Source organism: Rattus norvegicus, chromosome 17 (assembly GCF_021556685.1).
Source record: "Rattus norvegicus strain SHRSP/BbbUtx chromosome 17, alternate assembly SHRSP_T2T, whole genome shotgun sequence".
Taxonomy (NCBI): Eukaryota; Metazoa; Chordata; class Mammalia; order Rodentia; family Muridae; genus Rattus; species Rattus norvegicus.
In genome coordinates this window covers 81,742,864-81,763,917 of record NC_141550.1, presented here as the reverse complement: position 1 = coordinate 81,763,917, position 21,054 = coordinate 81,742,864, and the positions used below count along the sequence as shown (strand labels likewise).

At 42.7% G+C, this 21,054-nt stretch overlaps 1 protein-coding gene, 1 long non-coding RNA gene and 1 other non-coding gene across 6 annotated transcripts in view; 2 read left to right on the top strand and 1 right to left on the bottom strand.

Annotated features, from left to right (window-relative positions):
- Nucleotides 1-895: 895 nt before the first annotated feature.
- Nmt2 (N-myristoyltransferase 2) overlaps nucleotides 896-21,054 on the top strand; it is a 43,538-nt gene continuing 23,379 nt past the window's right edge. For 2 of the 4 annotated variants that reach the window (NM_001412419.1, NM_207590.2), the window contains 1 exon segment: nucleotides 896-1,090. In NM_001412419.1, coding sequence (NP_001399348.1) covers nucleotides 1,063-1,090 — 28 coding nt within the window. In that variant the 5' untranslated portion in view covers nucleotides 896-1,062. 4 annotated transcript variants of the gene reach the window in all.
- On the bottom strand, nucleotides 8,229-8,369 carry LOC120098027 (U4 spliceosomal RNA). The gene has a single exon (XR_015642050.1). It is a non-coding gene; the product is annotated as a U4 spliceosomal RNA (small nuclear RNA).
- On the top strand, nucleotides 17,939-19,136 carry LOC148000293 (uncharacterized). The gene is made up of 2 exons (XR_015641884.1): nucleotides 17,939-19,031; nucleotides 19,099-19,136. It is a non-coding gene; the product is annotated as an uncharacterized LOC148000293 (long non-coding RNA).

Sequence of the window (21,054 nt, the reverse complement as noted above, 5' to 3'; positions counted from 1 at the left end):
AACAACAACAACAAAACCAACCAAACAAACAAAAAAAACAACTCCAGGAATTTTCTGTTGCGGACTCTGAGGAGGCTTGCAGCGGGGAGGTGGGGAGGTTGGAGCTTTGGCTTGATAAGCATTAGAAACTAACGCACGAAATGGAAAATTTTGAAGAACATGTGGGAGAGGAGGCAGGGAGAGCTTTAGGGAGTCGCAGGCCTGAGTGGAAAAAAAAAATCCCTGCAGAAATCGAGAGCACTGAGGCACACAGATTATAGAATCACATAGCCAATGCTCGCAAACGCTCACGCGCCGCTCTGAAATTCAACCTGCAGTGACTGGCTGCAGCTTTGGAGCCACAAACGCATCCCAAAGCAGGCCACGCCCCACCCTCTACGGCCTCTGCCTGGGGCTCCCGCTCAGGATCCACACTTCCCCCAACTCCCCACCTCAGGTCTTTAGACTGAGGAAGAAGGACGAGCCTCGTTTTCGCCCTCGGGCTGGCTGAGGTGGGCGGTGTCGCGCCCGCGGAAGAGCCCAGAGCGGACCAGCGAGGTGGGCGGGGCAGTGCGGGCCGAGTTGAGCCGAAGCCAGAGGTGAGGTGGGCGGAGCCTCCCTAGCCCAGGCGGAAACGGGACCACGAGAGGAGCGGGTCTTCTTCACCCGCTAAAACAGGCGGAAGTGGGAAGGCGAAGTAGGCGGGGCCTCGGCTGCCGAAGTGGGAGAACTGATGAGGTGGGAGGGAGTGGGCACGCAATGTGGGCGGGGCCCGCCCTGACTGAGGCGGGCGGAACAGAATAGACAGGCGGGAGCCGCAAGGGAGTGGGCGGGGCCTAGCCGGCTGTGAGGGGCGTGACCGGCGGGGTGGGCGGGACGGCAGACACCAGACTCGGTGCCCGAGGGTGGGCGGCACTAGAGGGAGCTGCGGCCGCGCCCGCCCTGTCGCGCCTTGCTTGCTGCTCGGAGCGCCGCCTCCCCAGCCGCTCGGAGCCGCCGCGATGGCGGAGGACAGCGAGTCTGCGGCCAGCCAGCAGAGCCTAGAGCTGGACGACCAGGACACGTGCGGAATAGACGGAGACAATGAGGAGGAGACGGAACACGCCAAAGGGTAGGAGGTGGCGCGCGGGTGCGGCGGGGCGGGGACCGCGCGCACCTCAGGGCTCCGGCGCCCGCTCGTGCGGGAGCCCCTCGACCACTCGGTTTGGCGGTGGCCTCGTCCTGAGACCATTGTGAGGTGCAGGTCTCCCGGCTCTCGGAGAGCGCGCAGTGGTGGGCGAGGCCCGAGGTGGGCGGGGAGACTGCGACTGGGGCCCGGGGACCCGCGACGCGACAGTCACCTGCCGCGCGCCCCCGCTGGCTTGGCCTCACCCAGCCACGGCGAGTGGTTCGGGTGGGAACTCTGCAAGGGCGCAAGGCCCTTCCCTTTGTGGTGGCGGCGTCTTGGACCGCCGGGGCGAGGGAGATGCAAGTCGTTCCACTTGCGCCTTGGCATCCTTCTAGTACTTTCGCACCGCCCCCCCACCCCAGCCGCCACTAACCCCCTGTAGGGACGAAACCCGCAGAGCCGGTGGGGGGTGGGGGTGGGATAGGGATGCGCCCCTGGCGGTCTCGGCTGCTGCCGAGGAACTGCGCAAAGTTCTGCCTCCCAGGCCCGGAAAGGGGCGCCGGGAGGGGAGCGGGGGAGGGATACAGGTCTCAGCGGACGCCGGAGGACATTCAGCTTTGCGGCCTCTGAGCGTGCCCGCAGAGCTTTCTGGAGCAGAGCTGACCAGTGAGCCGACTTCCCTTGGCCCCGACCTTACCCCTCCTGCAAAACGGGTGTCTGATCTCCAAAGCCAAATAAATGTACCAAGTACCTCAACATTTGATCGGTTTCTCAATCTGTGCCTGCGCTCTTTTCTCCCCTGCAGACTTGATTTTTTTTTCCCTTCCGTTGGAGAGAATGCTTCTCTTCTGGTTGAGGCTGGTATTGAAGTTCTGTTTTAGAGGCGGAGACTGGAGGATCATTTTAAATAAAGACCGGCGTCCTTTTGTAGGTGCTGTTTGCCTCAGCCTTTTACCCTGTTGGATTCAAACTATGGTCTGGCACAGAGCTGTGACTGCTGCCCCTTAGAAGTGAGATTCTGCGAACCATGGTGACTGGAGAAGTGGGTCAGCCTAAAAACACGAAAGGGAAGCCTGAGTCACAGATGGCTTATTTATTCAATTCATGGAGAGTCTTTCAAGTATTTGTATTTTGTACAGCGTTTACTTTAAGCTTTAAGAAAGGAGGCTTTATTGATCTTGAATACGTTATCAAATATTAAATAACAAATGAAGAAAAAGAAAAGCTGACTACATATATCTGTCTCCCTTTGGCAAGTTGCTTTTTTAATGTTTTCAGTGAACAGTTCAGTGGCAGCTGCAAGTCCTGAATATTATCATTCAAGTCTAGATTTTTTTTTTAAGCCAGGAGAGGAAATTCTACAGATTTGAGCCTGAGTTCTGTTTATGAGTAATAGAAATTTGCCTGTGATAACTAAATAGGAGTGTATTTTTGAAACACTAGCCTTCTTGCCACAAATGGGTCCAGATGTAAGGCAGTGGATAGGTAACTCAATAACTTCAGCACCCATAGGATATCTTTCTGGGGAGACCCTGGACTCATTTCTCTCCCAGTTTTATTGTTCTGTGTGATTGATATTCTAGGGCGGGGGTTTAATGAAAACTTCCTTGCTTACAAAGTTGAGGATACCCTTGGTACAAAGACTTACTCTTCACTGCAACCTCTGATCTGGAACTGTGTGATGCCTTGCTATAGGCTGTCTGAAGCTCCCAGAAGAGAGTCCACAGGCATTTGGGGGCCCCACTGAGAGGTTTCCAGATTTATACATCAGCACGTTAGTTATATATTAGGGTGCTTAATCAAAATTTAGAGCTGCCCAGTGGATTGGGTTGTTTTAACCAGGAATAGGCAACGTGATAACTTGTAGTTTGCTAAACTAATCTAATGGATTAATTGTTGTTAAAGTGTAGAGAGATCAGTAGAACTGAAGTAACTGTTCTGCTCTGTTGAACTGCTCTCCTCTTTTGATTTCAGTTTAGTACAATTTAAGGAAGTCGTTCTGTTTTATTTGGCTCATGAATTGATAGTGCTCCATAGACACCAAGTTTTCTTTAAGTAGCCCAAGTTTGTGGGCGTTAAAATAGGGAAAACTTTTCCTCCCTTCCTCGGCCTCTTCATTCTCAGTCAGTTTAAATAAACAACAAATGAAGAGCCTTTGGAGAATGAATAGATAATGCTTTACCTCTAATAAGCAAAGTATTACTTCTGAGCTGGTAGGCTGTGGTCAGTGCACAGAGCAGTAATGTGTTCAATAGCTCCCTTGGGGCCCGAAAGGATTAATGTATGCCCAACATTCAGTATAATGCGTCTAGGAGTTGTTTTAGCTTACTGTGTGGATTCAAATAAAGGAAAACTATCCAATGAGATATCACTATGCTTTTGTTTCTGTAGAGCTTTATTAACCATATAGTTTATTTTATGGGTAATATTGAAAGCCAGTAAACAAAACATGAGGTTTTATGTTTGAGTTAAAGCAATAGTTTAAGTATTATAAAACACTTGAGTGTTGTCATTTTCATGGGAAGTGTGTACTTCAATTGTTTGGTCCACCCAAATATGGTAGAGCAGTATACCACTCTAAAAGTTACACGCATTCTCAAAACATTAACGAAGGGAAAGATTGTCGTTTTTAGGTAGTGAGAGGATAATCTCAAACAGTGTAGTTTTATTATTTTCAAATAAAATATGGAAAAGCAGAAGTAAGAGAATTGAGGATTATCTAAAAAGATCCCTTCAGTGACTTGCTTTTCTGCCTGATTTGTGGGTCTCAGTAAAGAGCTTGAGGAAACTTGAAAACTTTGAGGCATATGAAGAGTCCAGGTGACTGAAGGTTTCATTCCTGTCTGGGTGACAATGGGAAGAGATTGTCTGCAAGATGATTCTGCTAGGAATTTGAAAACCCGGGTGTGAGGCTGCAGAGGTCATCCAGGGTCTTTTAATATTGGAAGATTCTGCTCATTCTTGATTTGTTCTGCCTTCTCAGTTTCTGAAGGGATTTGGTAAAACTATTGGGAGATGGGCACAATGTTAAATCCACTAAAACCCAAGGTCTTCTTACCCCCATTAAGGAGTGTTTTCTCCATTTGTAAACTACATTCTAGAGGATCCCTTAGCTTCATCCTATGAAAATTAGCTTTTTAATCGCCACGGCAAATATGTGGGAGAAACAGTTTTAGAGAATGGAAGATTGATTTTGACTCAATTTCCCTGCTTTCTGGCTGAGGTCTGTTAGTTCAGTTTTGGGACTGTGGTAGTTCAGAAGCCCATCGTAGAGTGACTTGATCACCTTGTGGCAATCAGGAATTGGTGGGGGTGGGGTGGTACAGGAATATACTTTCCTGGTAGAGGAGTTGCCCACTCTGTTTAATCCCTGATACCACAAAAACTTTAAGTGTGGTGGCACACGCCTGTAATCCTTGCCTTTGGAAGCTGAGGAAAACCTTGAGTTAAGTCATAGCCAGACATTGTCTCCACAAAAAAAAAAAAAAAAGCTTGAGACAAAATAATTGAAGGTTTTATATTGATTTAGAGTTATTGTTATCATTGTTATAATTAAACCTCTATACTGATTTCCTTACTGGTTAGACTAGTTTACATTTCGGCCAGTAACATACAACGGCTGCCTTTCCCCCACCATCCTAGCTACCATTTGTTGTGTCTGCTTAACTTAATGATAATCTCTCAGACTGGGGAACGAGATGGAATTTCAATGTTTGAATTTTTGTTTCCTAATGGCCAAGAATGCTGAACTGTATTATTTGAATATTTATTAGCTGTTTGTATTTTCATTTCTTGACAGCTGCCTGTTCATTTTCTTTGACCCTTTACTGACAGGATTGTTTGGTTCCTTGGTGGTCTTTATGGAGTCTAGATACTTCTCACAAATGTATAGCTAGCAGAGAGTTTTCTCCCACCATAAGCTGTCGTTTCACTTGTGCAGAAGCCTTTTAATTCTATCAGCCCCACTTGCCAACTCTTGCTAACATGTCTGTTAGCTCTGGAAAGTATCTTTGCTGTATCTTTAAGTGCTTTCCTTGTGCTTGCCTGAAGCAATTTCAAAGTTTCAGGCTCATATTTAGATTCGCATTGATCTTGTTTTCCTAAAGTGAGAGGCGCGCATCTAGTTTTGTTCCTTTCCATGTGGATATCCAGTTTTGCTAGCACCATTTGTTGACGAGGCTGGCTTTTCTTCAAAATAGGCTTTTGGCCTCTTTGTTAAAAGTCAGGTGGCTGTCACTGTGGGGTTTATTCCGTACCCCTATCCACTCCACTGATCTACAAGTCGGGTTTTGTGCCAGTACCATTCTGTTTTGTTATGGCCTGTAGTGCATTGTGAAAGGAGGTGCCTCCAGCATTGTTCCTTTCGCTCAGACTTTCATTGACTCTTCAGTATTTTTTGTGCCTCCATGTGGATTTTTGGATTTTTGGTTTTTTTTTTCTATGAAAAATATTGGAATTTTGACAGTAATTGCATTTAGCCTATAGATCACTCTTGGAAATACTCGTTAAGAATTTTTAGAAAAACAAAAAGAACCAATATGTCACAAAAAGCAACCCTTAGATGCTCTTTTGATGTTTGTGTTGTGTTGTTTTTGAGACAGTCTCAATCTCAATTCAGGCCAGTCTAACCTGAACTCGCTGTGTGGCCTGGACTGCACTCCCTTTCTCTGTCTTTCCTCTGCTAGGATCACAGGTGTGAGAACTAAGAAACAAAAATAATAAAACCCTTCCTGCACTACCATCAACTAAGGGAAAAGATGTGAAGAAAATGCAGTTTGTTTATCTATCTATCTATCTATCTATCTATCTATCTATCTATCTATCGTTGGAATTGACTCTGACCGCTTCCTTTAGTCGGCTGCATAGAATCAAAAAGAAAATGAAGAAACTTACAATAATTGAATTCTCATACAAAATTAAAAGGATAACTCAAAGCTGCTCTTTCTGAAATTTTTTTTTTTTTGGTTCTTTTTTTTTTTTTTTTTTTTTTTTTCCCCAGAGCTGGGGACCGAACCCAGGGCCTTGCACTTCCTAGGCAAGCACTCTACCACTGAGCTAAATCCCCAACCCCTCTTTCTGAAATTTGATCTGCTGTCAATTATATAAATCTATATTTTTTTTAAATATTTTATTTTACTGTATATGAGTACAATGTAGCTGTCTTCAGACACACCAGAAGAGGGCATCAGATCTTATTACGGATGGTTGTGAGCCACCATGTGGTTGCTGGGATTTGAACTCAGGACCTCAGGAAGAGCAGTCGGTGCTCTAACCACTGAGCCATCTCTCCAGCCCCCCAATTATATAAATCTAAATGGAAAGATGTTTTAACAGCCCTAGGGCTTCCCCTCATTCAAGAAATACTTAAAATACTTAAATCAGTGATCAGATACCAATTGAGACTCACCTCGGAGATGGTGACATCACCTTTGGCCCAGACTTTCCCCAGAGACTGGCTGAAATCCAGAGTTTCTAAGGACAAAATACACACTCTGTCATCTTTGTTACTCACCACCACTTAGCAGGGTAAAGCTCAAAACATTCAAAAAAGAGGACCAATGGTTTGTCATCATTCCAGTTGAAAATAGTTTTATCACTTTTACTGTTTCTATGAGTGAAACGTGCAGAATAAAGTATAGATAGATCGAAATTCCTTGGCTATTCTGTTTCTTTATATCCTCGCTTAATTAACAGTGTAACTGATTCACAGTTTAGTATGTGCCCAATCAGCATAAATAGAATTATATTTCATGGTTCATTGGCAGCCGTGTGTTTTCACCATGACCATTGGCTAGCCCCTAGGCAATATTCACATGGAGCTGTTGGGCTCTTGAGTGTGGCTAGAGTCATTGAGGAACTACAATTTCAATTTAATTTTATTTAAATTAACTCACTAAAAAAGCCTTTCACAGATGGTAACTGTCATTCTAAACAACTCAGATAATATGTGCCTTTGAATTTTCTGTTTCTATATACATAGGTTGCCAGACTTTTGCTACTCTTGTGGGTTCTTTCTTCCACCCTTATCATCTGCCCTTAGTCCACCGGTTCAACAGCCTAGCTAGCACTAGGTAGGAGAGAAAGAGATCCCTGAATCTAATTTTGTTGTTGTTGTCGTTGTTTCTTTTTTGACCAGGACTACTTTCAAACAGCAGCCAACCTTTCCAAATGACCCACAATGACCAACCCATCTCTTGGGACCCTGGCATTTACATATCCTCTGAAAAGTTCCCAGAGTTTCAAACGTTACACATTCACAGAAGCTGTCTGCAGCTGGCAAAACACTGTCTCTGCTAGAGCACGGGGCAAATCATAGTCACTTGCTAGGGATAAAATGAAGCAGCCCTGTATCCCACACCTGGGATTAAAAGGAAAACCTATTCTTTTTTTTTTTTTTTCAAATAAACCAAAATTCTCACAGCATACTTAAACATTTATTTTCCTGTCTTTTGTAGAATACAGGGCTTCCATTTTTTTTCCTTCTTCGAGGAATTGCCTTTAAATTTTGAACAAGCATATTTTAAACAAATTTCTCTATCAGTGCCAAATTTTTCACCACTGCCTGCTAAGCATAGTGACACATGCCTGCAATCTCACCACTTGGTAAATGGAGGCAGAAGGATGGGGAATTAAAGACCACCCTTTCCAATGAAGGTTGGAGGTCAGCCTGAGCTCCACGAAACCTTGCTTAGAAAAACAAAAACAAAATAATTACCACTGTCCAAAACGTTCTACAATTTCACAAGACAAAAAAAATGTGTAGGCTTTGAAATAGCTGGGGTCTTATAAGTTTCATTTGCTTTCAGTTTTGCTCTGTATCCCTAAAAACGTTTATCTGAACACCGCGTTTGACATCTATGCTCTCAGGAACATCCCACTTACTGCCTTTGTCTCCTGGTGTGTTTTAGAAAATAGATCCTTTCTTTTTTCTCTTCAGTTATCCCCTCCCCCCAACAAGAAGAGAAGCCTTGGGGGGAAGCCTCTTATTTTTTTTTCTCTAAAAAGCAAGTTTATTAGAAGGAAAAGGAAGAGTGGAGAAAGTAAGCATAGGCTTGAGAACTTGTAAACACCAACTAGACAATAAGGAAAGGTTAGCCATTAAAAGGCAAAGATAGTTTTCTTTTGAACCATGGCTATTCAGTCTCCTTAGAGACTGTCATAAATTGCCAATGCCGACTATATGGCAAGTCCTCATGGCAGGGTTTTGGAAAAAGTTTTCAATTAGCAATAATCGCACCTCAGGTAAACCTCATTGGCTACAATACGGCCACTGGGCAAAGTTTTCAATTACTTTCTTATTTCATATTTTTTATAGTGTGTGAATGATATCATTTTCTAGTTTCTTGAATATCTGATGAGTCTTGCCCTCAAACATAACTATAATTTTTTTACATTTATTTATGCGTGCGTGGTGGGGGAAGAAAGTGCTATGATGCTCACGTGGAGGTCAGAGAACTATTTTCAGATTTTACCTCCTTCTACCATGGAGGACTCCTGGGATTGAACTCAGCTTGTCACGCTTGGCAGCAAGCACCCTTAGCCCACTGAGCCATCTTGCTAGCCCCATCACCTGTAATTGAGATGTACATGTGATTGGACTACAGTTGATCTCCTTGAAACTCTAAAGCACCTTTTTTTTGTTTTTGTTTTTGTTTTTTGTTTGTTTGTTTGTTTGTTTGTTTTTTTCTTTTTTTCAGAGCTGGGGATCAAACCCAGGGCCTTGCACTTGCTAGGCAAGCGCTCTACCACTGAGCTAAATCCCCAACGCCTAAAGCACCATTTTTAGCTTCCTCTATTCGGTGGTGTAGATGTTTTGTGTGCCATCTCCTTTTAATTTTGTGGAACCCCTATTATCATTCTTTCTTTAACTTGTTTTTAGCCTGGAACCTTGTAGGATCTTTTCCTTATACTATAGCTGAAAGGTTTGCATAGTCTGTCAAGTCTCAAGTCTGTCCAGGCTGCTACCATCGTTCCCTCTGATAGGATCCTAGTGATTTCAGTATAATCAGCGTAAAACTCTATGTAAAACTGTTCTTTTCATTTTTCCCATCAAGGATACCCTAATATTGGTTCCTGTGCACAGCATTACTGAAGGTCTTATGCACAACTCCCAGATTCACTGCCGGATATTATTGCTAAGCCAAAGGAATTTCTCTGTGTCTGTGACTCCCCGTAAGCCTTCATTACAGCTCCTCTCCACATTGTCTCCTTTGGAGAATGAACTCCTGTGTTTGTTTACTTCTCCAGGTTCAGTCATTGCAAATTTATGTGTTTCGTGAAGATTTCCATGATCATGGTGACCTCAGGTGATGATCCCTGTCAAGGCCTTGGAGCCCTTACAGGATTTGGCCTTCCTACGTTACCTGTCCAGCATTCTCTTCCTTGCTGGCATCTCCCCAGTAGTCTCCACAGCCAGACCCTTGTTTTACTGCCAAGGTAGTCATAGCTCCTAAAGATCTGTGACTTGTCTAGGGTCACAGAGCTGCTAAGTAAGGAACATAGTTCTTTTACTATGTGTCTAAAACACATATATAAACTAACTGAAGTAAGAGAGAATTTTATTTAAACAGCAATGTGTGATCTGAGAGTAGGGCTAGTCTTGATTAGAATCGAGGACCTGAGGTCTATTGTTTTTCTTCTCTTCTGCCTCCTCAATTAAGTCTACACTGTCCAAAGAGTGTTTCTTAGCTCAGATTCTCTAGAAAACCCTTAACTGGTTTCCGGGCAACAGGAAGGTTTATTCAGGCTCAGTTGGTCAGCTGTGGTGGAGAATGGGCAGATGATGGGAGAGGGGATTGTTGTGTGACATAGCATGGCTGTTCAGAAGCACCTTTGGTGAGATCTATGCATAGTATAATTGAAATCATGAACAAGCCGAGGCCCATGTGTTAAAGCACTGGTGACACTTGGGCCGATACTACTGGAAAGTTGTAGAAACTTTAGAAGCCTACAGGAAGACCTTTGGGTCTTGTAAAGAGGATTGGGCAACCAGGCTCCCCTCCTCGCTCCCTTTTGTTCCTTGGCTTGTGATCTAAGCAGTCTTGCTCACGTGCCTGTTATGTTAACCACAGGCTCAAAGCAGCTAGGTTACTTGGTCATGAGCTTCATTTCCAACAATATGAGCTAAAATAATCCTTTCCTCTTGAACAGCTAGTTTTATGAGGTGCTGTTGTTGTTGTTGTTGTTGTTGTTGTTGTTGTTGTTGTTGCTGTTGTTGTTGTTGTTGTTGTGGCAGTGAAAAGCTGACTGCTGTAGTAGTCAGAGGTAGTTTTTAGAGTGATAGGAGAAAGACTGACAACTAGCTGTGGACCAGTTTATGTCCTCCAAAATAAACTATGGAATCCTAAATCTCTGTTGCCATAGTGATGGTAAGGCTGGCCTTTGGATAGCAATTAAGCAATGAGGAGGGGAGCTTTCTCTGCAGGATTAATGATGAAGACAAAAAGAACTGTCTACTGGAACCTGACTATGCTGGTACCCTGGTCTGTCCTGATCATGGACTTCAGCTCCTAAAACTATGAGAAATAATATGCTGTTTAAGCAATGTACTGATAAGTCTTGATATAGTAGCAGCCAAGGTGACTAAGAAACGCTAGATATGTACAAAACATGAACATACATCTGCCTGTGGAGTCATAGGCAGATTGTGAGCATGAAGATAGCACTTTGCGTCTTTAAGTCTTAGACTATCTGGTACATCATATACATCAAAAGCTTAATAAAAATCTGTTGACTGGAGTTCAGTGGATTTATTAAAAAACAAATTTATGTGTGTGAAAGAGAATGAGTGGATGAATATGTGTGATGGGGGAGGAGAGGTCTATGTGCAATAGCTTGTGTACAGAAGTCAGTAGACACCTGTGTATTTATGTGAATTCTGAGGTTGCCAGGCTTCACTGGGAACCACCATTTCCCACAGCCTTCCCGTCTGTTATTAACCCCAAATGACGGATCTATTCGGTTTGGAAAATGTTTGCGTAGGTACATAATGGATATGGGCAGCTGTGCACGGGTAGCCTTCTAGAATTAGGGCTGATCAGTGCTTGCTGCTTGGTCCACAGATGGTGAGGCTTTAACCATATTTGGAAATAATGTGTTGTTATGACAGTTTATAAAGTCAGATCCAAGGTGCTCAGTACAGTGTCTACTATGCATTATGCTCTGTAAATTGTTAGCTAAGGTGACAGAAACAGGTGGCTGTTGTTGGTATAATGGTAGTGGAAAAATGGATGGTGGTAGTGGTAATAATTGCAGATAGTGATGTGGAGGTGTGATGCTGGGGGTTGTAATGATGATGTGGGTGGTGGTCATGTGCTATGATGGTAACAATAATTTTGGTTGTGGTAAAGATGTGTGATAGTGGTAATAGTGATAGTTACTACATTTTATCAAGTTACTTTAAAGTCAATGACAGTGGTAATGGTGATGGTGTGGTGATAACAGTGCTGATGTGGTGCTGGTGATGGTCACAATGACAGTTGCCAGATTTTTCTTTTGTGGCTGTGCCAGTTTACATTTACCAAAGGTATGTGAGGGTTGTCTTTCATGGCATACTTCAGATGTTCTTAGACTTAAAAATACTTGCCAGATCAGTGGACCAAGTAGAGCATGTTTTTTCAAGACTATTAGCTGCCAGGGCCTTTTCTTGGTGAAGTGCTTATTCATACCCTCAGCCCATGATTCTGTCAGACTTTTGTCTTTTTCTTAGTGATTTTTAAAATTGAGTTTTCATTCATCCAGAAAACACTTACTGAGACTCTTTTGTATGCTAGATACTATTTTAGGTGCTGGAAATAAAATGGAAACTGTGTTTAAGGGTTTTGTGTTCTGTGGAGGGCGGCCGCACACTTTGAGCCAGCACTGTGCTGCGTGAACAAGAGCAGGCCATCCCAGGGATAGCTAACCAGATGCCGAGTGGCTTCTGACCTGCAGCTGACTTAAGTTCTCTGCATAATTCACTTGTTCCTTAGGATTTTCCCAATACTGTTTATTGAAAATGTCGTTTTGCAGATGTATAAACTGAGGCACAGAGAAGTTAAATAATATAACCAATACAGTTGTAAGGTTAGGATTCAGGGTTCAAACCCAGTCCCAGATAATGCCTACAGTGTCTGCCAGAATATTATTTTGCCTTGTGTGTGAGGCTAGACAGAAGCTGTGGTGGGGAGAAAAAGAAGAGCTTCATACATATTCTGGCTACTAATACTTTTTCATGTGTGTTGTATTTTGCCTCATATATTTAAACCTTTTATTTGTAATAACTTTTCTATGAAATACTTAACTTTGATATTGCCAAAGTTACTACCTTTTCCCTTACAATTTGTAGTTTTAGGTGCCTGTTTTTGTTTTGTTTGTGTTTGAGACATACAACCCAGACTGGCCTTGAACTTGCTATGTAGCTGATGATGACCTTGACCTCCTGGTCCTCCTGCTTCTACACTAGTTAGGATTTAGTTGAGCCACTGTGATAGGCCCTAATACCTTATCCTAGGCTGGTGTTCAGAGGGCTCTTTTTCCTCTGTCATTTAAGGGCTGTGGATCCCCCCAGTGTGTGGCTCTGCCGTTTTCTGTTGTCTAATCCTACATCTACCTCTCCTAAGCCCTGGGAAAGGAAGACCATGCACATGGGAGGGTCGGCAGCAGTGGGAAGAGGCAGACATCATTTCCACTCATGTTCCTTTGACTAGAACTTAGTCAGTGGTCATATCTGGCTGCCAGGGACTGGGAACAAGCTGGACTCAGAGAGAAGCAGGGTGGGCTTTTGTGGGCATTCTCCAGAACTCACGGAAACATTTCTGAAGCTCTGTCCTGAAGCTCTTCTAGTAAGTCCTGCCTGTAGATTTCACGGACTCTGACAGTCTGCTGTTGCAGCAAGTTCAGTATTTGACCTTTCCGTGGCAGAGATGGTGTGAACTGGCTCTAGTGGCCCGATTGAACAAGGTCCATAATCTCATCCCTGCCCCACATTTCCAGCTCAAAATAACAAAATTCACAAATTGTTTAGATCTCTCATGCATAAAATCTCGGGAGAAGGACATGGAACTCTTATAAAGTTGGATAGGATTTTATAAAGCGGCAACATGGTTTTCCTAGTTGAATTTCTGGATGTGGTGATCTGCCTCAAACAGAAGTCTGAATCAGAATTCACTGAATTCCACATGGAAGACTTTTCTAAAAAACTTTTCGATTCAGCATCCTGCCTCCTCAGGTTTGTGACAGCTCTTTCTACCATACATGTTCTTTCAGAGCCTGTGAATTTCTGTAGGAAGCATTCAGCTAAGCTGCTCTTAGGGTTCTGGGTTGGTTCTGGGCCTCTCTCATCCTGCCACCCCCGGCATAGGAGGTCACTAGTTAATAATTTTAAAACGTTTTATTGACATACAATTTATATGCTATATGATTTAGTGGCCTTTATAACATCCACAGAGTTGTATAGCCATCACCACAGTCTGTTTAGAGGGGATTATCATCATCCCAGAGTGAAACCCACATCCCTAAGCAGTCTGTTCCCTACGCGCTCTCTACTAGTCAGTCACTCTTCTCCTCATGACAAAATATGGAACGGAAGCAAGTCAAGACAGCGCTTCTTTTTACAGTGGGAATACAGTCTGTGGTAGTGAGGAAGGGAAGGCAGTAGGAGCAGGTGGAGGGTACTCAGTCTGCTTTGCCTCCAGTGTTCTTTCCTACCTCATATAGCCTCACTTGCATAGTCCTTCCCAGAAAGGCTCAGAAGCTTGTGTCTTTGATGCTCCTAGACTGTGTCAAGGTGACGGTCAGTAATAAACACCCTACCTTCCTTCTGCTCAGCTCCTAACAACCACAAATCTCTCTTGACTCTCTTTGGTCTGGTTGTTTGGATATTTTATACAAATTGAACCATATAATATGTAGGCTTTACAATACCTGCCTCTTTACACTGAATTTATCCTGCTTATATAGAAGTGAAACTTTAAAAAAAAATTGAATACTAGTCTTTATATGGATATTCCACATTTTCTGTATCCATCCATCAGTTGACAGGCATTTGGGTTGTTTCCATTTGAGAGCTGTTAGGAATAAGATTGCTATGAATGTTCACATGCTAATTTCTGTATAGATATGCTCTTATTTTTATTTGTTTAGAAACCTGAGAGTAGGGGCTGGGGATTTAGCTCAGTGGTAGAGCGCTTACCTAGGAAGCGCAAGGCCCTGGGTTCGATCCCCAGCTCCGAAAAAAAGAACCAAAAAAAAAAAAAAAAAAGAAACCTGAGAGTATAATTGCTGAATTACATTAGAAATTATTGTTCAATTCTGAGGAGAGGCTAGAGATGGCTCTGTGGTTAAGAGTGCCTGCTGCTGAGTGGCCACAGAAAAATCCAGGTGTACCAGGCATACATAGCTTTAACCACGGGTCCGTAGGGAGCAGAACAGGGATGATTGGGGCTTTGCTGGCTTATAGCTTAGAGTAGAAAATGTGTGTCCCAGGGATAGGGAGTGACCCTAGCCTGAGAGGAATGGGCAGAGAATGATAAAGAAGGACACTTGACACGCTCTTCTGGCCACTGCTTGTTTAGACAAGAGCACACAGTCATGAACATGTGGACGCACACTCAACACAGATAAATCGGTTCTGAGAAAGTTACAAATCCCAAAATAGCTTTATTGTTTTGAATTCTCTGCAGTTGGGTTTATCTTTGTATTTTATTAATTACTGTTATTGATGTACATGTGTGTGCCTGCCTGTCTTTAGGTACACTGCATTCATGGGGCCAGAAAGGGGTGTCATAATACCTGGAACTAGGCTTAGAGAAGGCCGTGAGCTGCTCAGTAAGGATGCTAGGACCCAAACCTGGGTCTTCCACAGGAGCTCTTCCGTACTGCTCTGTCTTCTACTTACCGGTACTGCAGTAGTCATATTTTGGGGAGCAAGCGAGCCTCAAATTTGAAATTTTTCTGCCTTGTCTCTGTATTTTTTTTTTAATTGTGGTTGTCCTAGTATTATGAGGATGTACCATGGCATCTCTTACTTCCCCATCCTAGTTTCTTTAAGGCTTCTGAGAATGGAGAAGTAGCTTATCCTCACTAAAGGGTTGGAAAGGTTGGAATATTTGTGCAAATTTGGAAGAAAAGATAATGAATTTGGTGCCAGTTTTTGTAGTTCCTTGCCAATTTCTGGTTTTCAGATAAGCAAGAGAAGGGAAAATTTATAAACTAGGCATAATAAAAGTTGAGTATATATTCTTCATTATATAGTGTTCATGATACCAAATTTCAAAGTACAATTTTAAGCTGGGCATGGTAGCACATTCCTTTAGACCTCAGCACTCAGGATGAGTATGGTAACCAAGGCATATGTGTCTCTGTAAGTTTGAGGCCAGTTTGGTCTACTTCATGAGGTTCTGGCCAGCCAGTGCTATATAATGGAGACCTTGTCTTTTTAATAATAATAGTTATGATTATAGTTATTACTATTTCAGCAATATAGTTTATTAATATAGTAGTAGTAATTAACTCAGAATTTAATTAATAAAAATTTCATCTCATAGCTGTCCTGGTTTATGCTGTAGGTGGTATAATGTTATTTAAAGAATGTTGGTGAGATAGTCTGGTGCTTTTAATGATTCTGGATTTTATACTGAAGACAATTTCATGTGGTTCCAAGCCTGCACACCAGTCATAGCTGCTCGTCCACCATCCTGCTGTAAGAAATTGCTTTAGGAATCTGTTTGAACTGACTTTCTGGGATGTTGTGGTTGTTGTTTGTTGGTTTTGTTTGGGGATTATTTATTTATTTATTGGGGGAGGGGATATTGTTTGTTTGAAGTTTCTCTGTGTAGCCCTGGCTGTCCTGGAATTCATTGTGTAGACCAGACTAGCCTCAAACTCATAGATCCACCTGACTCTGCCTCCTGAGTGCTGGGATTAAAGGAGAGCTAGTGATTTCTAGAAAAGGGTTTTGGCAGGAGAGAGGTGCTGCCTTTTGACTTCAGCCTCTATGAACCCAACACAGTGCCTAACACGGTATAAGTAAATCTTGAGAGAACATTTGGACTAAGTTCAATAATCTTTACCATGAAGGTAGGGAAAATTGTTGCTTTTCAGAGGTGTTTTGCTTTCTGGCAATACACAACTGGAGCTACCTCAAAAGCCAGAATAATACACCAGTCACTCATTCAGAAGGTGTTTATTATTACAGTATCTTTCAGTGAGAGGTACTAGAGACCTTTAGGGTGCCAGTGTGAACTGATTTTTGAATCAGATGCATTCGCACATGCATCTGCTCGTGACCACATCAGTACAGCATTTGTCACTTCATAAGGTGCCAGCTTGAACACATCTAGGAGGATGCTCCCAATCAGAATTCCCCAAACAAGGTACGTCCACCTATGTTTCTAGTTCCAGTGCCTGGCTGTGATACACTTGTCTCTGCCTAGTTGTCAGTCAGATATTTATGGGGCACCCTTAGTTGCCAGATGATGTTAAATATAAACATGGTGATTGTACAGTTGATTCTATCGATGAAAATAAACTGCTAATTTTGGGGTGGGAATGCATTGCTATTTTCGGGCCGCTGGGGTACCACTTGACAAGGTTTCTGATCTTCAGCAGTAAGCACCACTTTCTATGTTAGGGTTAGAAACAGGGAAATGTGAGTTTACAGCTGCCTGTGTTTTTGTATTTTAGACTTTTGGAAGAATAAATTATCCATTTTAAATGTAATACATGAAGAACTGATAAAGGAAGGAATCCCTCTATAACCTTGTTGTTGGGCATAAAGATCAGGGCTTTGTTTCAGGGCACGTGAAGAGGTGGACAACCCCACAGTTCTGTAGGTTAAGCCAGTGAAGGTGTACATCTCTCTGTCCTGTACAGAGGCAGAGCCTCTAATTCATCCAGACCCTGGCTCCAAGACAGGAAAAGTCATGAACAGCCATGAAAAGTCAGAACAGCCAAAAGACAGTGCATAGCTCTGTTGGCTAGGAAGGCACAAGCTGGAAAGCCAGCCTGGGATACATAGCAAATTTGAGGTCAGCCCCAACCTAGATACTGAGAGCTTATCTTTGAAACAAAAACAAAGCAGGAAGGTAGAGTACACTCAAGGCTCTGCCTAACGATCGAGCCCTGGCTTCATAGATGATGATGCCTTTATTGAGATGTGCTGAAAGGTAGTGCTGGGACTTGGTAGGAGGAAGTTGGTTTTGTGGCTAATGCCTTGCTCTGGCCCCTTCCTGTGTCTCCTGGTGGACCATTATAGTGTCCCCCAGACATTTCCATCACCATGCTGTTCTGCAGACTGGCGTGGTGCCACCATAAGCACAATCAAATATTTACTCTTTTATGTTGACCCTTATGCTGTTTTTGTCACAGTACCACAAAAGTAACTACTATGGAGTCACAGTTGGAGTCACAACTTTGGGGCTCCCTGAGCTGGATTTATGTGATTCGCTTATGTGGCTGGTAATTGATGTTGGATCTGAGCCAGGAGCTCAGTTTCCATCTCAACCAGGAGGCCACATTGGCCTCATAAGACAGATTCTTTTTTTTTTTTTTTTTTGGTTCTTTTTTTCGGAGCTGGGGACCGAACCCAGGGCCTTGCGCTTCCTAGGCAAGCGCTCTACCACTGAGCTAAATCCCCAACCCCCATAAGACAGATTCTTAAGGGAGCCAGGTTTATGAAAATGTTATAAGAAAAGTAGGGGAGCTTGACCTTTTATGACCTGGAAGTCACATAGTGTCACTTTCACTGTGGACAGTGTGTCAGAGCAAGTCAGAGGCCACCTAGATCCAAGGGAAGGAAGAATAGGCTCCAGTTCTCCATGAAGGATAATGTCAAAGAATTTGTGCACTTGCTCTAAATCTGTTCACAGCTGCGCAGCATGTAGGAACACATGGACCTCACTGTGGAGTTGTGCAAGGTGTGAATGAGTGTCTAGGTTCTTTGTCCCTCTGTTAATAGTCTTTGGATATTACAATTTGGTCCCTGACTAACGTTCTATTATATGAGGGCCTCTTGTGTTTATACCTTTTCCCTGCCTGGAGCACTAGACTTTAAACCTGTGGCTATGTGCATGTTAGATGGGTACTGTACATTGCGATACATTTTGTATTTTCTTATGATATGGGTTCTCACTGACTTGCCTCTGTTGGCCTTGAACTTAGGCTATGCTCAGGCAGGTCTCCAACTTGCCATCTTCTTGCCTCAGCTCCCTGTGTGTATTTTTGGAACGTTAAAGACTCAGTATTTCATACATGTACATTTGGTCCCAAATGGATTAGAAAGCAAACATCTCAAAAGCCATAGAAAAGACAGGGTGGAAACGTAGAATATTTGTGTCATCTTGACACAATATGTAAGCAAAATTTAAAAGCAATCACAGGGGAAAGCATTTATACTTTAGATTACATAATACTTTCTAAAAAGATACCATCAAGTGAAATTTTAAACAGACTGAGTAAAGTATTTATGATCTAAACAACTGACAGAAGCTAAATGATAAAAGTCTGGCTCTGGGCTTTTATGAGGCTTAAATAAGATTAAGTGCAGCTGGAGAGATAGACCAGTGGATAAGGCACTTGTCATAGAAATATAAGGATACTCTAGAACTTACATAAAAACCAAGCAGGCGTGGATATCAGCTGTAATTCCAGCACTCTGGAGGCAGACTGGGGGATGCCCTGAGTAAGCAGACTACCTAGACGAGGTAAAATGAGTGACTGCTAGGTTCAGGGAGAGCAAAGAGGAAAGCAATCAGGGAAGACATCCAGTATCAGCTTTGGCCTGACAAATATGCACCTATGTACATGTATGCATGCATACACATGTGTACATACCACACACATATACTTGAGGGAAATGAGAACATGTGTTCAGAGTGCCAAATAAATGATAGATGTCAATGCTTTTTCATAAATAATACCTATAAATTATTGTTAGGGATGGCTAATAGAAAGGGGACATAGAGGGGTTGGGGATTTAGCTCAGTGGTAGAGCGCTTGCCTAGGAAGCGCAAGGCCCTGGGTTCAGTCCCCAGCTCCAAAAAAAAAAAAAAGAACAAAAAAAAAGGGGGGGGAGACATAGAGGAACAATTCTTGAAACGACAAAGCCAATAGGAAAAATGTCTACCCAAGTCTTGATTAAATGTTTAAATAAATGAGTCTGTGGTGAATTTTCCTCAGCTCCATCTATAAGATTATTTCAGGTGAGGAAAAAAAATGATGCAAGTACATTACTGCTGACGGTGGAGGATATTGATAATCTCCTTCTCCTGCTGGTGAGAATGGAGATCAGTGCGTTATTTAGAGGAGAGTCCTCATTACTCACCCGTACTCTTTGGCCTAGCATTGCTACGTGCAGACAAGCCAGCCTGAGAGTAGGAAGATAGAGATGCTGAAACACTACTGCACCGACAGCCTTTCTTGTATAGCAGTGTTTCAGCAAAACTGCCTGGTCTCCATGGTAGAGGACCTGCAGCTGGTGAGCAGTGAGGCAGCTTAGAATCCTAGGAAACGCTGGCAGTAGAAGGATGGGATAGAGCAGGTTTGACAATTTTAAGTTTCCAACTGTGTTTTTGTTAGAAAATGTTATAAAAATGAAAATATATGATTGGTGAAAACACTTTGTAAGCAAATAACCAGAAGACCTATTGTCTTTGAGAGGCAGAATTATAAGGCCTTGAGTATACATTAATGAGATCTGAGTCTTGGTGGAGGATTGGAGTATATATGCTAATTAAGTGTAAATCAGGAAAGAAAATAAGCAAGGACAGATTGATTTACAACAGTGGAGCAGAGCCAGTTGTTTTCATTACTTTCTCTACATAAGCGAAAATGGAATGCTAATCTCTGATGTTAAATTTTAATTTACCTTCTAGAAAATTGTTGGCAGAGTAAACCTCAGTAAGTGAAAATTTTTAATCTTGTGTCCTTTTGTATTCTTTTTTGTTTTCCAGAATACAGCAGTGGAAAGGGTTCCAAATGAAAATAACTGGTTGGGGATTTAGCTCAGTGGTAGAGCACTTGCCTAGCAAGCGCAAGGCCCTGGGTCCTCAGCTCCAGAAAAAAAAAAAAAGAAGAGGAAGAAAGAAAAGAACTTACCCAATAACGTTTTTTATGCTTAGGATTTTTTTTAAATTGTTATATTTTACGTGTTTGCATGTGTGTATGTGTATGTCAGCACATACACCCATACATAATATACCTGTGGGTCAGGAAAGCTTGAGGGAATCAGTTCTGTCTTCTACCCTATGGGCCCCAAATCCCTAGGGTTTGAACTCAGTCAGTCAGGCTTATTGACATGCCGTTACCTTCTAAGACAACGAACCCTAGAGGATTTTATTGGTTGAGGTAAAGAATTGTAATCAAAAGAAATTTCCTTATGTGGGAAAAGTCTCTTTTGTTTTGATTTCAGGATAAGTATTTTGATGGGCTAGTGACATAAATCACTAGCATGTAGAGTGCTTGTCTAGTATGTTCAAAGCCAAATAAATGAAAAAAGATGAATAGTGTCATCCCGAAGAGGCATGTATAATAGATACTTTTAATACAATAAGTCTTTTTTAAAATATATCTTAATGCCCATGAGTGGCATGTTTGTTTGTATGTATGTATGTATGTATGTATGTATGTATGTATGTATGTATGTATACCATATGCATGCCTGATGTCCTTACTAGCCAGAAGAGGATATTGGAGCCTCTGGAACTGCCGTTGCATTTAGTTCTGAGTGTCATGCAGATGATTGGAACCAAGCCCATTTTCTCTGCAGGAGCAGCCAGTGTGCTTGACCTCTGAACCATCTCTAGCCCTAGGTCTTTGTTTAGGGGCTGAGTAAAAAGTGAGTAGTTGTAGAGAAGGAGTAACTGAGTGTTCTTTGGCTTCAGTTATGAATGTGGCTTGTAGCTACAGTTTTTTATGCTTAGAAGACACCTGAGCAGCTTCCATAGGACAGAGCAAGAACCAGTGTTTGCTTGTGTATAACTTACTCTGAC